Source organism: Perognathus longimembris, chromosome 6 (assembly GCF_023159225.1).
Source record: "Perognathus longimembris pacificus isolate PPM17 chromosome 6, ASM2315922v1, whole genome shotgun sequence".
Lineage (NCBI taxonomy): Eukaryota > Metazoa > Chordata > Mammalia > Rodentia > Heteromyidae > Perognathus > Perognathus longimembris.
This window is the reverse complement of record NC_063166.1, coordinates 44,639,195-44,655,055: the sequence shown is the minus strand read 5'-3', so window position 1 is coordinate 44,655,055 and position 15,861 is coordinate 44,639,195. Positions and strand designations below refer to the sequence as shown.

The following is a 15,861-nucleotide window of genomic DNA, read 5'->3' as shown; positions in this document are numbered from 1 at the left end:
AAGTACTCATAAAGGACTTGTCCTAAATGTTTCTGTATTTGGATCCAGTATTAAAAGAATTTTAAAAGCCTAGTTATAAAGTGAAAAGCCTGTTCCATGTGACAGTCTGTGGTAGTTGCTAGGCAGTTTTGGACTCTTAAATGCCTACTGGACTATTTGGGCACATAATGGCAGCATTGTTTTTGAAGGTTTCTAAAGCAGAGAAGAAATCCTGTGTTCTTGGAAATGCAAAGAATCTTAGGTGTTGGATATGGTTTTACTGACTGTTTGAAATCTAAAATGAAAAATACGTGAATAAAAAGTAAAACAGATTCAGATACTAAATGTGTGAAAGCATCTATAGTGTAAATTGAGCTTAGAAAACTGTAAATAAGGTTGAACATCCTGAGCTGAAATATCCAAAATGATTCAAAAGTCTTAAAACATTTTCTGATATTGATTTCTTTGTTTTTCTTTCTTTTTTTCCCCCTCTCCTGTCTCTGCTTCCTCCCCTCCCTCTCCTCCTCCTTCTTTTCAACACTGGGGATTGAACTCAGGGCCTCATGCTTACAACTCCAGTTCTTTTGCTTTTAGTTTGTTTTCAAATAAGGTCTTGTAATTCCCCATTTTCAGTGTGGAGAGCAGGAAACCTTTTTCTTTTCCTGTTTCTCTCTATGTTAACCCAGATATACTAAAATAAATCCTTGGCTACAACTTAGAAAAATAGGGTCTTGTAGTAACTTTGCCCGGGTTAGGCTGAAACTAAATTCTGTGTCAGCTGTAGCTGGGATTACCAGTACCGTGTTCAGCTTTTTTCTTTCTCTTCTTCTTCTTTCGTTCTTTTTTTTTTTTTTTTTTTTTAAAGACATTGAAGCTAGCTTCCTGGAACTTTTAATCCTTTTACTTCAGCTTGCCAAGTACTGGGACTACAGGCATGTAGTACCATATCTAGCTTCAAAATCTGAAATGTTTTGAGCATTGACATGACAGCACAAATGAAAATTTCCACATCTGACTTTGTGTGAAAGCTCACAGTCGAAATTCAGGTGCAATAAAAATAACTGTATAAAATATCCCAACTCTAGTGGTGCATGCCTAAACTCAGGAAGCTTTCTCAAGAAGCTGAGACCTGATGATCAAGATTCAAAGCCAGCTGGGGCAGAAAAGTTCGTGAGACTTTTATCTTCAATTAAGCATCAAAACAAAGCAGGAAGTGGAGCTATGGCTCAAGTGGTAGATAGAGGTCAGCCTCGGTCTGGGCCCCATCCTCAAAATATCTCAGTGTATACATGTAAATATTTGAAAACCTGAAAATCATAAATTTGAAAGACTGTTGTTGCCAGGCAATTTAGATAAGGGATACTTGGCTGTTATAGAGAAATTAACAATCTGAATAAAACATTTACTTACTAGTGAAGTTAGTTTACAAGGTTAGGAAGATTCAATATAGTGTTACATACCATCTTCTGTTACATATGTTTACTTTTCTTTCAAACAGTACATTTGGGAACAGTTGGCTTCTGGTTTTAAGCACAAGAATTTTCGATCTCGAGAAGGAATGTGTCTGTGTCTAATTGAAACCTTAAACAAGTAAGTCTCATGATAAGCAAAAGCTTTATGTTTTTTATTTCTAAAAAGAAATGACCATTTCAGTAGGTCAAGTAAAGCTATGGAAATAAATTTTACATAGTTACCAATTGATTGCTAACACAAGAACAAAAAGTATTTATACTCTTTCAGTTCCTTGCTTGGTTGTGTTATCTTTTATATTATTAGCTTTTAAATTATCAGTTAATGATAGCAAGTAGGAAGTGTTTTCTTAGCTGGGCACAGTGGCTCAAGTCTCGAATCCTAGCTCCTTGGTGTAAGGTCCACGCCCAGGAGGGCTCCACACAGATGACCCCCACCTGTTTAAGTCTACGCCCAATACCTGTGTTACCTAGGTACTGGCACACCTGGAGGCAGTCCCCCTTCTCCGAGCTCACATCCAATCCACCTGGCCATACCTCCTGCCTTTCCCTATATAATCCGGCTTAACACAAGTCCCAGCTCTCTTTCCTTTTCTCTCTTACTGTCTTTTCTCTTCTTCCTTCCCATCTGTCTCCCCACACCTCCATCTCGTGTGGGCTGGCTGTTTGCTCTCACCCCAATAAACTCCTTTCTGCCTGAACCACACATGTAGCAGGTTTCCTTTCTGGAGAACCTTACACTTGGGAGGTAGAGAATGAAGGATCTCAGTTTGAGGCCAGCCTGGATTTAAAGGTTTAAGAGATTCAGTCTCAACCCATGGTTGGGTTGATATCCCAGCTCCAGGGGAAGTACAATAGCAGAGTTCATTTGTACATGCCTGTACCCAGCTACTAGGAAAGTACCAGCCCAGGCTGGTTTGGGCATAAAGCCAGATGCTACCTGGAGAAAGCCACAGTAAAGGGAGTGGCTGAAGTAGTAGAGTACCTGCCCAGCAATACACCACCTCCCCCTGTATACCCTCCCCCAAAAAATGTTGTCTATAGTATGTTAATAATCTCCACTCAAAGTTGATGATCATAGAACTGATATGTTGCCAACTTAAGATTTATTTCTATTCTGGATTCAGTTTGGAATTGTTTTTAACTTATTGATATTCTACATTGCAGCCCTCTTCTCCCAACTCCCTTTTGCCAGTTGCTCCTAGTCTTCCTGGAGCACTTGGGTAGCTACCAAATTCATACACCATACAAGACTAACCCAGTGCCACAGAGTTATGACTCTAGGCTGAAGAAATGCAAATTGGGGTTTTTAATTCTTGTTCTGGAGTATTTTTTCAAGCTAGGTGCAATATGATCAGTAATATGTAGTTGCTTTTCCTGTGGCATTATTTACTCTTAACTGTACTTTCATTTGTTTTCTTTTACTGCTCTGTGGTCCTTTCTGCCATCTAGAGCTTGTAAGTGCATTCAGTCTGCACAATTTTTGTGGGCTTTGGCTTTTCTCTCATTTGCTTTCAACCTGTGACCACATCAAAATATTAGTAAACATAAATAAAAATACTTTAACTTACTTACTTCATTGGATAACATTGTTATTTGAACCCACGAGTCTTACAAAAACAAGTATTTCAAAAGTAAATGCCTTGATTTCCTTAAGTAATTGATAACTTACTAGGTTTAATAGTGTCATTGGTTGAACATTTTGCTCTGTTGGGTCATGTGTTGACAGTTTTCAGTGTCAATCACAATTAGTCAAGTCTGCATATTTCACATTGTTTGGAATTATGTTTTGCTTGTTTCTCATATCCTTCCTGTTTTGATGATGTATGCCCATCTTCTCTACCATATTGTTGTAAGTGATATAGATAAGAAGACATAAGAATATTTGATTTGCTACTTAATTGAAGCCAAATTCTGTTTGTTTTCCCTCCACAAATTACATTTAGTTTTGGAGCTCAATCACTACTCGTCAGCAAGCTGGTACCACATTTGTGTGTCTTATTTGGAGATTGCAACAGTCAGGTAAAATTCTATTTATTTTCAAACACAGACTTTTTCCACTGTTTATTTTTGTGCTCTTATCTATTTATTTATTTTAAAGAGTGGATAGGGTAAAATTTTGTACTCTTACCCTTTTATTTCTTTTAAAGAGAAAGTGAAGTAGACATAAAGTCAAGATTTTGTTATTATTATTATTTTGATGAGCCTGTGGCCCAGGCTGGCTTGCTCCTGCCCCATCTTCCCAAGTAGCTGAGGCTATATGTGTATGCCATCATTATTTTATTTTTTAAAATATACACACCATAGTTAGTTTTTTTTTTTTGGTTTTTTTTTTTGGCCGGTCCTGGGGCTTGGACTCAGGGCCTGAGCACTGTCCCTGGCTTCTTCCCACTCAAGGCTAGCACTCTGCCACTTGAGCCACAGCGCTACTTCTGGCCGTTTTCTGTATATGTGGTGCTGGGGAATCGAACCCAGGGCCTCATGTATACGAGGCAAGCTCTCTTGCCACTAGGCTATATCCCCAGCCCCCATAGTTAGTTTTTAAAAACACATATTCAGGGCTGGGGATATGGCCTAGTGGCAAGAGTGCTTGCCTCGTATACATGAGGCCCTAGGTTCGATTCCCCAGCACCACATATACAGAAAACGGCCAGAAGTGGCGCTGTGGCTCAAGTGGCAGAGTGCTAGCCTTGAGCAAGAAGAAGCCAGGGACAGTGCTCAGGCCCTGAGTCCAAGTCCCAGGACTGGCCCAAAAAAAAATAAATAAATAAAAACACATATTCACATAAGATGCTAAGTTGGTCAGTTTGGCTAGTTTTAGGGATAGATGATGCTAAATGCCTAGTTTGTGAATTTGAGAGATTGGGTAACAAAGACCCTGGGTTCCTTTCTGTAGTTATTCCTTTATGCATGTCTGTAACTGCATAAAAGCTTTTTACATAGTTATAACCCTGCTTAATAGAAGAATTTGGGTCTACAATATATCCCTTGTTAGTCACTTGAGCAGTCCATACTGTAGGCGTGTTACAAGGACATGTTCTTGTCCTGTCTAGTGGAACTGAATCTTTATTTTTGGCATATTTGGGGCATTTGTTTTATTTTTTGCCAGTCCTGGGGCTTGAACTGAGGGCCTGAACACTGTCCCTGGCTTCTTTTTGCTCAAGGTTAGCACTCTACCACTTGAGCCACAGAGCCACTTCTGGCTTTTTCTATATATGTGGTGCTGAGGAATCGAACCCAGGGCCTCCCTCATGCATGCTAGGCAAGCACTCTACCACTAAGCCACATTCCCAGCCATGTAAGATGTTTTTCCCCTTCTCTCAGTTTCTAGCTGGACTTCAGAAGGTTTGTAGAGTTTTACTGTCTATTCAAATTATTTTGTGTTTGAAGGGGAAAGAGGATGGAGGGGTAGGAACACAAGGTGTCTCTCTCTCTCTCTCACTCTGATATAATATTTTAATATACATGGCTAAAATACAATCTGAAAATAGTCATTTATCTCAAACAAACTTCCCAGAGTAACAAAGGTCTCTTTGTTACCCAGGCTGTCACAGGCTGTCTTTGTAGATCAAATGACCTGACTATTTAGATCAGTGCTCCTGACTTTTAGTTATTCTCTGACAGTGTGCTTGTACCAAGGAACTAAAATTAACTTTCAAATTCTTCTCTTTAGTCCATTCTCCTTTTTCCTTCCTTTAAATAAAATTTACCATTACAACTTTTTAAATGTACAAGTCAGTGTATCAAATTCATTCACATTGTTTTGCAACTATTGCCACCATCTTTGTGCAGAACTTTTTCATTTTTCCAAACTGTACCCACTGACAACAACTTCATATATCCTTCTATCTCCCAGCTTCCAGCGGCCACCATTCCACTTTCCATATGAATTTGACTAGTATAGGTACCTCATGGAAGTCAAACCATATAATATCTATCCTTTTGTATCTGATTTATTTTATTTAGCATAATGTTCTCAAGTCCTGAGCCTTGTAACATGTCAGAATTTTTTTCCTTTCTTTTAAAGGCTGAATAATATTCCAGTAACACACACATATGCACACACACAGCCATTTTGTTTACCTATGGAAAGGCATTTGAGTTTTTTCTACTTTTTTTTGTCCAGTCCTGGGGCTTGGACCCAGGGCTGGGGCACTGTCCCTGGCTTCTTTTTGCTCAAGGCTAGCACCCTACCTCTTGAGCCACAGCACCACTTCCGGCATGCTAGACAAGCACTCTACAGGGGCTGGGGATATAGCCTAGTGGCAAGAGTGCCTGCCTCGGATACATGAGGCCCTAGGTTCGATTCCCCAGCACCACATATACAGAAAACGGCCAGAAGCGGCGCTGTGGCTCAAGTGGCAGAGTGCTAGCCTTGAGCGGGAAGAAGCCAGGGACAGTGCTCAGGCCCTGAGTCCAAGGCCCAGGACTGGCCAAAAAAAAAAAAAAAGACAAGCACTCTACTGCTAAGCCACATTCCCAACCCTTTTTATACCTTTTAGCTATTAAAAATAGTGCTTCTCTGATGATTGGTATAAAAATGTTCAACTTTAGACCACATTCCTGAAATGAAGTTTTATTCAAGGAAAACAAATTAACAATAAAATGTATAATATTTTGTATTAATATTGGTACATGTTAACATAATTTTATTATAAGTATATTTTAAAATCATTTATTGCTAATATAATTTTTAATGGCACATGTATAACTTTTTTTTTCTGTGGCTGGGGCTTGGTCTCTGAGTCTCTTTGTGGTCAAGGCTTGCACTCTACCACTTCAACCACAGTGCCACTTCTCGCCTTTTTCTGAGTAGTTTATTGGAGATAAGAGGCTTATAGACTTGCCCATCTAGGCTGTTTCGAACTGTGATCCTCAGATCTCTCCTGAGTAGTATTACAAGTGTGAGCCACTGGTATCCAGCTAATTTGTAACTTTTATTTACAAGTTTCTTCTCTTTCTTTAAAGTGCTTTTTATTAAAAGCTAAGATAATCTAGGGGTTTTTAGCAGATTCTCTAGGTTTTCTTTTAATGAATTACATGCCATAATTTCCCTGTGGTTTTAGAGCCATTGGAACCAACTTGGTGCTTCAGATTGATCTGGTAGTATAATGTTACCTTGAGGTGAAGAATTTTTGCCACATAGTTTCTTTAAAAATTTGGAATTCTCTGACAGGTAAGAAGTGCTGCACTCTCAGCTATCATAGAGATTTACAGACACGTAGGAGAGAAATTGAGGACTGACCTTTATAAGAGAGGAATTCCCCCTGCCAGGTAAGTCTTACTGGGTTTATTTATTTATTTATTTTTTGACTCTTAAGTTTTAAAAGTTTTCATTTCATTTTAAAGGAGTACAAAATTGTAACTTAAAATTCATAAGACTCAGAAGGGTGTTGAGAACATGGTTTAAATGGTAGAGTGCTTATTTGGCAAGCTCAAGACCCTGAGTACCATCCCCCCGAAAAGACAATGTTTACTTTACCTTCACTTAATTCTTCTCTCCTACTCACTTTCTTTATGTCGATCTGAATTTCTGATCTATATAATTTTTCTTCTCTTTAAAGAAATTCTTCTTAACATTTCTTGCAAAAGGTTTACAGGCAACAGATTTCCTTAATTATTGTTTGAAAAAAATCTCTTTTGAGGGATACAGAATTTTGGGTTTATGTTTTGGTTTTTACTTATCAATTTCTTTTTACTCCATTCTTTTTTTAGTTATTTAATTCACTTACATTTGTGTGTGTGTGTGTGTGTATGTGTGTGTGTGTGTGTATGTGTGTGAGCACTGGGGATAGAATCCAGGACTTCACATGTGCTAGGCAAGCATTCTATCACTGAGCCATACTCCCAGCCCCATTTCACAATTTTTGGTTTATGTGATTTCTGAGAAGTTGGATGTAATTCTTACCTTTGCATGTGTAGGTAAAATGGGAATATTCCCTTTGACTTTTTTCAGGGTGCTTTAAATTTTTTTTCTGTTTATGATTTGCTTCTGTATAGTTCTTTTGACATTTATTTTATTGATGTTCTCTAAGCTTCCTGGTTGCGTAGTTTGATACTGATTTTGGGTGAGTTCTCAGTGATTGTTTTAAATATTTCTTTTATTCTTTTTTCTTATTTTGGTATTCCTATTAGATGTATATTACATCTTTTTTATCTGGCTCCCTACCCCTCTTGGATATTCTGTTGTTGTTTTTCTAAAGTCTCTGTTTTCAGTGTTGAAGAATTTCTATTAAGAAAAACTCAAGCTCAGTCTCCACTTTTTTGCTGGTTAATTAGAGACAAGAGTCTTAGGGACTTTTCAAAATTTTTGAATTCCCATATGCATGAGTAGGGGACAGGCCTTGGAGACAGTATTTAGCAAACCTCAGGACTAAAGCTCTTTTTTTTTTTTTTTTTGCTGTTGTTGGTTGTGGGGCTTGAAATCAGTCTAGACACTGTTACTGAGCTTCTTCACTCAAAGCTAGTTCTCTGCCACTTTCAGCCACAATGTCACTTCTAGTTTTCTGGAGGTTAATTGGAAATAAGAGCCTCACAGACTTTCCTGTCCAGGCTGGGTTTGAACGGTGGTCCTCAGATGTCAGCCTCCTGAGTAGCTAGGATTACAGGCATGAGCCACCATCACCCAGCCTAGAATTAAAGCTTTATTGCAACGCTAGCCACAAATGATGAGATTCCCTCTTGGTTAGGGAGAGTGTAGCTCAGACAGCTGCCGTAGTCAGGTTTGCTGATGTAGGGAAACACAGTCCTCCTGTAGTCAATTGTGCTTATTTCATTCAGCTGTTTGAATTTCAAAAAATAGTTCTGTTGTTGTATCCTCTTGAGTTCATTCAGCTATTTAGATGTCTCCTCTTTATTTTTTATATGTTTATATTTTTTAATATGTTGTTTGAAATTTCTTCCTCTTCACTGTCATTTATAAGATAAAAGGCTCACAGACTTTTCTGCCTGTGCTGGCTTTGAACTGCAGTCCTCAGATCTCAGCCTCCTTAAGTAGCTAGGATTATTGGCATGAGCCAACAACACCTGGCTAGTTTTTAGATGGAGTTTTCCACTTTTTTGGTGATTTCTTGGAGATTGCCTAGTAGTAATTAGTAGCTGTGTTGTGGTGTATTTTCTTGCTACTAGATTGGAAGGGTGTGGATTATTAGTCAAATATTCCATTTTAATGCTCAAGATACTGTGCTTGGACCTCTTTTCTACCCAGAGTGAAGAAACTTGGCAGCAAAAGGTGTGTTGTAGTTAATATAGACCACAACCTTGTGTTTGTAGCAATCTCCAGTAAAGACCAGTCACCACTGATGCTCCAGTAAGTTATCTTTAGATGAATATAAAAGTTAAAGATGTATTTTTGTGATCTAGGCTTTCGTTAACCAGGGTAGTAATGAAAAAGAGGATGGTGGATAACGCTAAGGAATAATCCAAAGTGATGATGACATAGGGAAGAGTGGCAGCAGAGCTTAATAGAAGAGGTTAAAAAAGTAGAGACAACTAGAAAAGAGCAAGAGCTGGTTAATTTTGTGTTGAAGGAGAAAGAGAAATGAAAGTTGAACAGATAAACATGCATAGACACAAACAAAAACCATAAAACAATAAAGTTTAAAAAAAAAAACGTGATATCTGGGCAGTCTAGTTACCAGTTAAGAATGTAGGCAATGAGAAAGGAGTATGAATGGGAAGATAAGAGACAGAAGAAAATATGAGTGAGAGAAGAAAACATGAGTGTGGATAGAAGGAAAGTATAATTGGGAAAGGAGACTAAGAAAGGAAAGAAAATACAATTTAAGATTGAGCACTGGCACTGGGTATTGTATATATACCTACCTGATCTAGGGAAGGGAAAGAAAAACGGGGGTGTAAGATATCACAAGAAATGTACTTACTGCCTTATTATGTAACTGTACCCCTTTTGCACAACACCTTGTCAACAGAATTTAATTTTTTAATTAAATGGAGGAGGAAGTAACATGTTTGATAAGAATTGTGCACACTGCTTCATGTATGAAACGAACTCCTCTGTACATCACTTTGACAATAAATAAATTTAAAAAAAGATTGAGTACTGGAAAGCAGATGTGATGTTGTAGCTGAATATACTGACTGCAGAAAAAAGGAAGAGGTAAAAAGAAAAGCTGGGAAATAGATGGAGGAGTACAAAATTGCTTATATCTGCTCTACAAAAAGATCACCAGCACAATGAATAAAAAGCCAAAACAACTGAACGAAAACGGCAACTTTATTATATAAAACAAGAATTTCCCTTTTTTTCCCTCCTTTTTTTTCTCTCCCCTCCCCTCATCCCTTGTGTGTGTGTGTGTGTGTGTGTGTGTGTGTGTCTGTGTCTGTGTCTGTAGAGTGCTTTATGTAGATTGTGGATATCATAGGATCTGGATGGTCTGTACAGAGGTCTCTGTCTTACTCAGCAGTCAACACATGGAACCAGAGGACAGGCCCTGGAGAGACTATTCAGCAAACCTCAGAATTAAGCTTTATTGCTGCCCTAGTCACAGGTTATGAGTTTCATTCCTGTTTGGGGAGGGTTTAGCCTCGATGACGGCCACACCCAAGTTTTAATTATCCCAGCTGCCTCTAATGGTACCTCTATTTAGGGTTTTAAGCCTAAGCTGCACCTCAGATCACTAGAGCTGCCAACACTAGTGCCTCCATAGGGAATTCCAAGCCTCCTTCATTGGGCACTGCCCGTATCTTGAGTGGCTGCCTTTGGTGCGTACGCTGCCAGTGCAGTTCCTTGAAGTTTAAACTTCTCTGCAGGGCCCCGTGGGACACTGTTTTCTTCAGCAATCTCTAATGATTGACTTATTCTCAGATTCTGTGGCAAGGTGTACTTATTCCCTGCCCACTGTTTCCAGTAGGCACTGTCTCAAGATAGCTGATATTCTACTGTCTTATCCAGGAGCAACACAATGCCTTTCTTCCCCAAGGCTAGTCTTCCACTCCCTGTTTTCACTAGTATATATTCTTGAGTTAACTTTTTACTGACTATTGAATCCATTTGAAACAAGTTTTATCATAGTGGTCACATTGTAACTTTAATTTTCAGAAGGGATTTTTGTCTCAAATACTGCTCCCTTTGTAGTTTACAGATTTTTTTCAGTTTATTTTATCTATCTATCTATCTATCTATCTATCTATCTATCTATCTATCTATCTATTTATTTGCCAGTCCTGGGGCTTGGACTCAGGGCCTGAGCACTGTTACCTGGCTTCTGTTTGCTCAAGGCTAGCACTCTACCACTTGAGCCACAGTGCCACTTCTGCCTTTTTCTGTATATGTGTTGCTGAGGAATTGAACCCAGGGCTTTATACATGCTAGGCAAACATTCTACCCCTAGACCACATTCCCAGTGTTTTTGTTTACTCTTATATTTATATCAAAGGCATTCTTTGTTAAAATATATAATTCATAGGGTCATCAAATTGTTTTAAAATTAAGCATTTTTTTCTGTCATACTTTTCTTCTAAAAAAATAAATTATAGCAGTATGGTGCTAGCATAGCATAACACTAGATATAGATCAGTGAAATTGAACTGAGAGTCCAGAAGTAAACTCTATACTTATGGTCCTTTGATGATCATCAAAAATGTCAAGACCATTCAGGTAGGGCACAAATAGTCTTTGCAACAAGTGGACTGTGAAACTGAATATCCTCATGTAAAATTACACTTTTTCTACACAGCATATCCCAAAATTAACTAAAATAGATCTTAAAGTATATAGAAGACTTAAAATGGTTAAATTCTAAGAAAATATGAAGTATTTTAAGATGTGAATGCAAAAATGTATGCAGCCCAAGCAATAAACAATTAGATAACCTTTGGCATTGTGGCCATTTTCATGATATTCTACCTTTCCATGAACATGGGAGGTCTTTCCATTTCCTGATGTCATCTTCAATTTCTTTATACAATTTTTTTTTAATAATTTTCACTGTAAAGGTCTTTTGTTTTTTTTTGGTTAGGCTTATTCCTAAATATTTTATTATTTATTTTAGACTATTGCTAATTGGGTTGTTTTCCTGATTTCCCTTTCTTTATTATTGTATGTCGGGCTCGGGTTGGCTCGGGGATCAAGGCTCAGTTACGCTTCTCACAACTCCCTTTCTCACCCTCTCCCCTGGTCACCTGGCCGGCAGGTAAGGCCAGGATGGGGCGGGGGAGCCAGCACTGACCTCACGTGCACGCGGCTGAACGAGAACGCTTTGCCCACCTCCTTACCAGTAAAGAAAGCCAAGCATACGCGGATCTCGGAGAAGCTTCAAGAGCAATCTGATTTATTAAGGCAGGGGCAAGGACTAATGGTAGGAAGAGAAGGCGGTCAGCCAGGACGCTGATAGGCTGGGAGCTTGTCATATGACCCCCTCATGAGCTAACATCACTCTAAAGCACTGCGCCAGGGAGAGACTGGGGGCGCCTGGGCTGGCGAGAAAGTTGGGGGCTGGTTGCAAAGCCGGTTCTTCTGGTTCTGGACCCAGAGAATTGTGGCCTGCTTCCGCATTCCCCAGGGCTGGGAGGAAGGGCGGAGTCTCGGGTGCGCTCTCCAATGCCCTTCACCCTGAAGTCCATAAAGCTGGACCCCAACAATTGTACATTGTTTTTTGTTTTTTTTTTTTGCCAGTCCTGGGGCTTGAATTCAAGGTCTGGGCACTGTCCCTGGTGTCTGTTTGCTCAAGGCTAGCACTCTACCACTTGTACCACAGTGCCATTTCTGGCTTTTTCCATTTATGTGGTGCTTAGAAATCGAACCCAGGGCCTCATGCATGCTAGGCAAGCACTCTTATCGCTAAGCCACATTCCCAGCCCCCAGCAAGTATTTTATTAAGGAGCTTTGCATCTATGTTCATCTGATTGGTCTATAGTTCTCTTTCATTGTTGGGTCTCTATCTAGTTTGGGGATGAGTGTAATGCTGATTTCATAAAGTATATTTGGTAGTGAGCCTTCCATTTCTATTTCATGGAAAAGTTTAAGTACTGGCGTTAGTTTGTCTTTAGAGGGCTTATAGAATTGAACTGTGAATCCATCACACTTTTCCTTGATGGAAGCCTCTATTACTTCCTTGTCTCATTGCTTATTATGGGTATCTTTAAGTGGCTTATGTCTTCTTGGTTCAGCCTAGGCACCTTGTATGTCTATAGGAATTTATCCATTTCTACTAGATTTTCCATCTTATTTGAGTATAGATTTTGTAAAGAGATTTACTTTAAATGGGACTCTATTACTACTGTACAATGTCATTCTCTTGGTAAAAATTAGAAAACAACCATAACATAAAATAGTAACAAATGATTTTACATTCCATATGTTACATGAGTATAGATTTTGAAAGTAGCCACTTATAATTTTTTGCATTATTTGGATGTTTGTTGTGATGTTTCCTTTATCATCTCTACTTTTCAGTCTCCTCTCTGTTTCCTTTTTTATTTTTGTCAACTTAGCCAGGGGTTTTCTAATTTTAATAATTTTTTCAAAGAAGCATCTTCTTCTTTTACAGATTCTGTATATAGTCTTTTGGTCTCTAATTCATTGACTTTTCTCTAATTTTTACTGTCTCTCTTCATCTAGTAGTTTGGGTTTTGTTTGTTTCTGTTTTTCTAGAAGCTTTAGTTGCATCATGAAGTTATTTACCTGAGCTGTTTTTGTTTTCTTTATGTGTATACTTAGAGCTACGAACTTTCCTCTCAGCACTGTTTTTGCTGTATCTCAGAGGTTCTGGTTACAATGTGTTTTTATTTTCATTGGATGGTAGAAACTTCCTCATTTTTCTCATTTATTTCTGTAATGACCCATCAGTTATTCAACAGTGTGCTTATTTTCCAGCCTTTTGCTGTTGAGTTCTAGTTTAATTCCAGTGTGATCAGATAGGATACAGGGGTTAATTCAGTTCTTTTATATTTGCCCAGACTTGTTAAATGTCTTAGGATCTGATCTGTTTTGGAGAAGGTCTCATGGGCTACTGAAAATGTATATTGTGTAATTGTTGGGTGGAGTGGAGTACTCTGTGAAGTCTATTAAGTTCATTTGGGTTATAGTGTAATTTAATTCAGAGGCTTCTTTGCTGATCCAACTTGCTTGACCTATCCTTTGGTGAAAGTGGGGTGTTTCCCAATATTATTTTGCTGGGGTCTTATCCGTTTTTGTAAATCTAAGTGTTTGTTTAATATACTTAAGTGCTCAATTGGTACATATATATTGACCAGTATACTTCTTTGTGGATCATTCCTTCATTAATATGTAGTGACCTTTGTCTCTGCTGATTTTAGTGGGAAGTCTATTTTATCAGGTAAGAGTATGATTACTCCTGCTTCTTGCAGGATGCATTTACTTGAAAGATCTTTTTATATTCCTTTCCTTGGAATTTATGTTTATCTATGACCATAGCATTTCCGTGTTTTATGTTTGCCTTAATTTTCCTTAGCATGATTTTTATGTTTTTTTGTTGTTGTTGTTGTTGTTTTTTACCATAAAGAGAACCAAAGTTTGTATTTAACTATAACAAAAGCAAAGACACTTTCCTACATAATGAGTGTCCCAATAAAACAAGTTGAACCAAAGAGGAAAGATGATAGGTAACCCGTGGCAAGCTGAGGAAATACCATAATACTTAAGTTGACATTAACCATTTCCTTCCTTATCTTTCTTGGTTTCTTTGTGCTTTATCATTTGGTCTAGTGCTTCTTACCTGGAATATCATAGCAGCTCTCCAGCAGTCTCATTCTCTCCCATTTATTACTCTTGGTCCGTTCCATGTTAGCCTCTAATGATAGTGGGATGATTTCTCTTGGAGATTAAATCTCCAACAGATGAATTTGGAGGGATCCATTCAGGCCGCAGAAAAGAGGTGGTTGGATCTGATGATCTTCAGGTTCCTTCTGTCCATAAATACAGAATGGACTCTAATCCTCAAAGCAGTACACTTCAAAGAAGCTGAGTTTCTTCCCAAAACAAAAGTTGCCCATGGACTCATGAATGCATTCAAAGTCCAAGGTCCAAATCTGCCTTGAGCTGGCACTTCATGCTTGAAAAGGCATGCTTTGAGGCATAGTGGTTATTAGTCAGTTGGGCCTGATGCCTACAGGCCTAGAGGATCCTAAGTTCAAGACCAGCTTGGGTTATACAAATAGTTGAAGGCCTGCCGGAGAAGTTAGCAATACTGTCTCAAAGAAATCAGGCAGGGGAGACTACAGATACAGCTCAGTGATAAGCATGTGCAAGGCCATGAAGAAAAAAAGAATTGGCAAAAGATAGACTTGTTTACATGGTTTGTTGTTTTCTGAAAAAGAAAAAGCACACATTAAGCCAAGTATAGTGACACATGTCTATAATAGCAGCTACATGAGAGGTAGAAACAGGAAGATCAAGAGTTTGAGCCTAGCCTGGACAAAGTTAGCAAGACCTTATCTCAAAAAAACAAAAAAAAAACTTCCTTGGTTACAGAAAAAGGTGTCTTTTTTTAAACCACAAAGCAAGTGAATTTTGCCAACAACATGTTTGTTCATTTTTAAAGTTCAAGTATTTTAAAAATAAAATATGATCTACTTTTCATATTTAAATTAAGTATAATTACAAGTATTTTCACTGGTTGAATAAAATAGATCCAGAAATTTATTTGTGATTTCTCTTCTTTCTTTTTCCCCTCTTCCCTTTCCTTCTTCCTTTACATTTCCCTTCCTGCTTATATTTGAGATTTGTTCATTTATCTGTCCTAGACAACAATTATTTTCTCACTGTTGAATTCTGACTGCTTCATGTGCTAGATTTTGCCCAATATTCAAATTCACATTTGTTATGACAAAAATTCTGAGCCACACAAACATCTAACATCCCTCTCTAGGCAGAGAGGAAAGGCACAATAGATGATCTCACCTAACAGTCATATTCCAGCTGAGAAGACAAAGACTCAAAGAAGGAACATGACCTTTTCAAGCATGAAGTGCCAGCTCAAGGCAGATATGTTGTTGTTATTGTTTGTGTCGGTCGTGGGACTTGAACTCTGGGCCTGGGCGCTGTCAGCTGTTCAGCTCAAGGCCAGTGCTCTGCCACTTGAGCCACAGCTCCACTTCTAGTTTTCTAGTAGCTAATTGGAGATGAGAGTCTGATGAACTTTGCTGCACTGGCTGGCTTTGAACCTTGATCCTCAGATTTCAGCCTCCTGAGAAGTTAGGATTACAGGTGTGAGCCACCAGAGCCCAACGATTTTTTTATGTGTTTTTTTAAAAAGATCTCTTGGTAGAGCTGGGGGTATAGCTCAAGTGGTAGAATACTTGCCACAAAGTCCTAGATACAGTTCGGATACCTTTTAACCCAAATGAAAAGAAACAAGAATAAAGACTTAGTGACTTGAGTGGACTTAATGTAAGATTAGAATTAGAAAGTGTTTTCTGATATACAAGAAAA

The 15,861-nt window shown here is 38.4% G+C and overlaps 1 protein-coding gene across 9 annotated transcripts in view; it reads left to right on the top strand.

Annotated features, from left to right (window-relative positions):
- Clasp2 (cytoplasmic linker associated protein 2) overlaps window positions 1–15,861 on the top strand; it is a 198,255-nt gene that overhangs the window by 29,050 nt on the left and 153,344 nt on the right. For all 9 annotated transcript variants that reach the window (XM_048348644.1, XM_048348640.1, XM_048348642.1 and 6 more), the window contains exons 4-6: window positions 1,478–1,569; window positions 3,395–3,470; window positions 6,625–6,722. In XM_048348644.1, coding sequence (XP_048204601.1) covers window positions 1,478–1,569; window positions 3,395–3,470; window positions 6,625–6,722 — 266 coding nt within the window. The remainder of the gene's footprint in view (window positions 1–1,477; window positions 1,570–3,394; window positions 3,471–6,624; window positions 6,723–15,861) is intronic.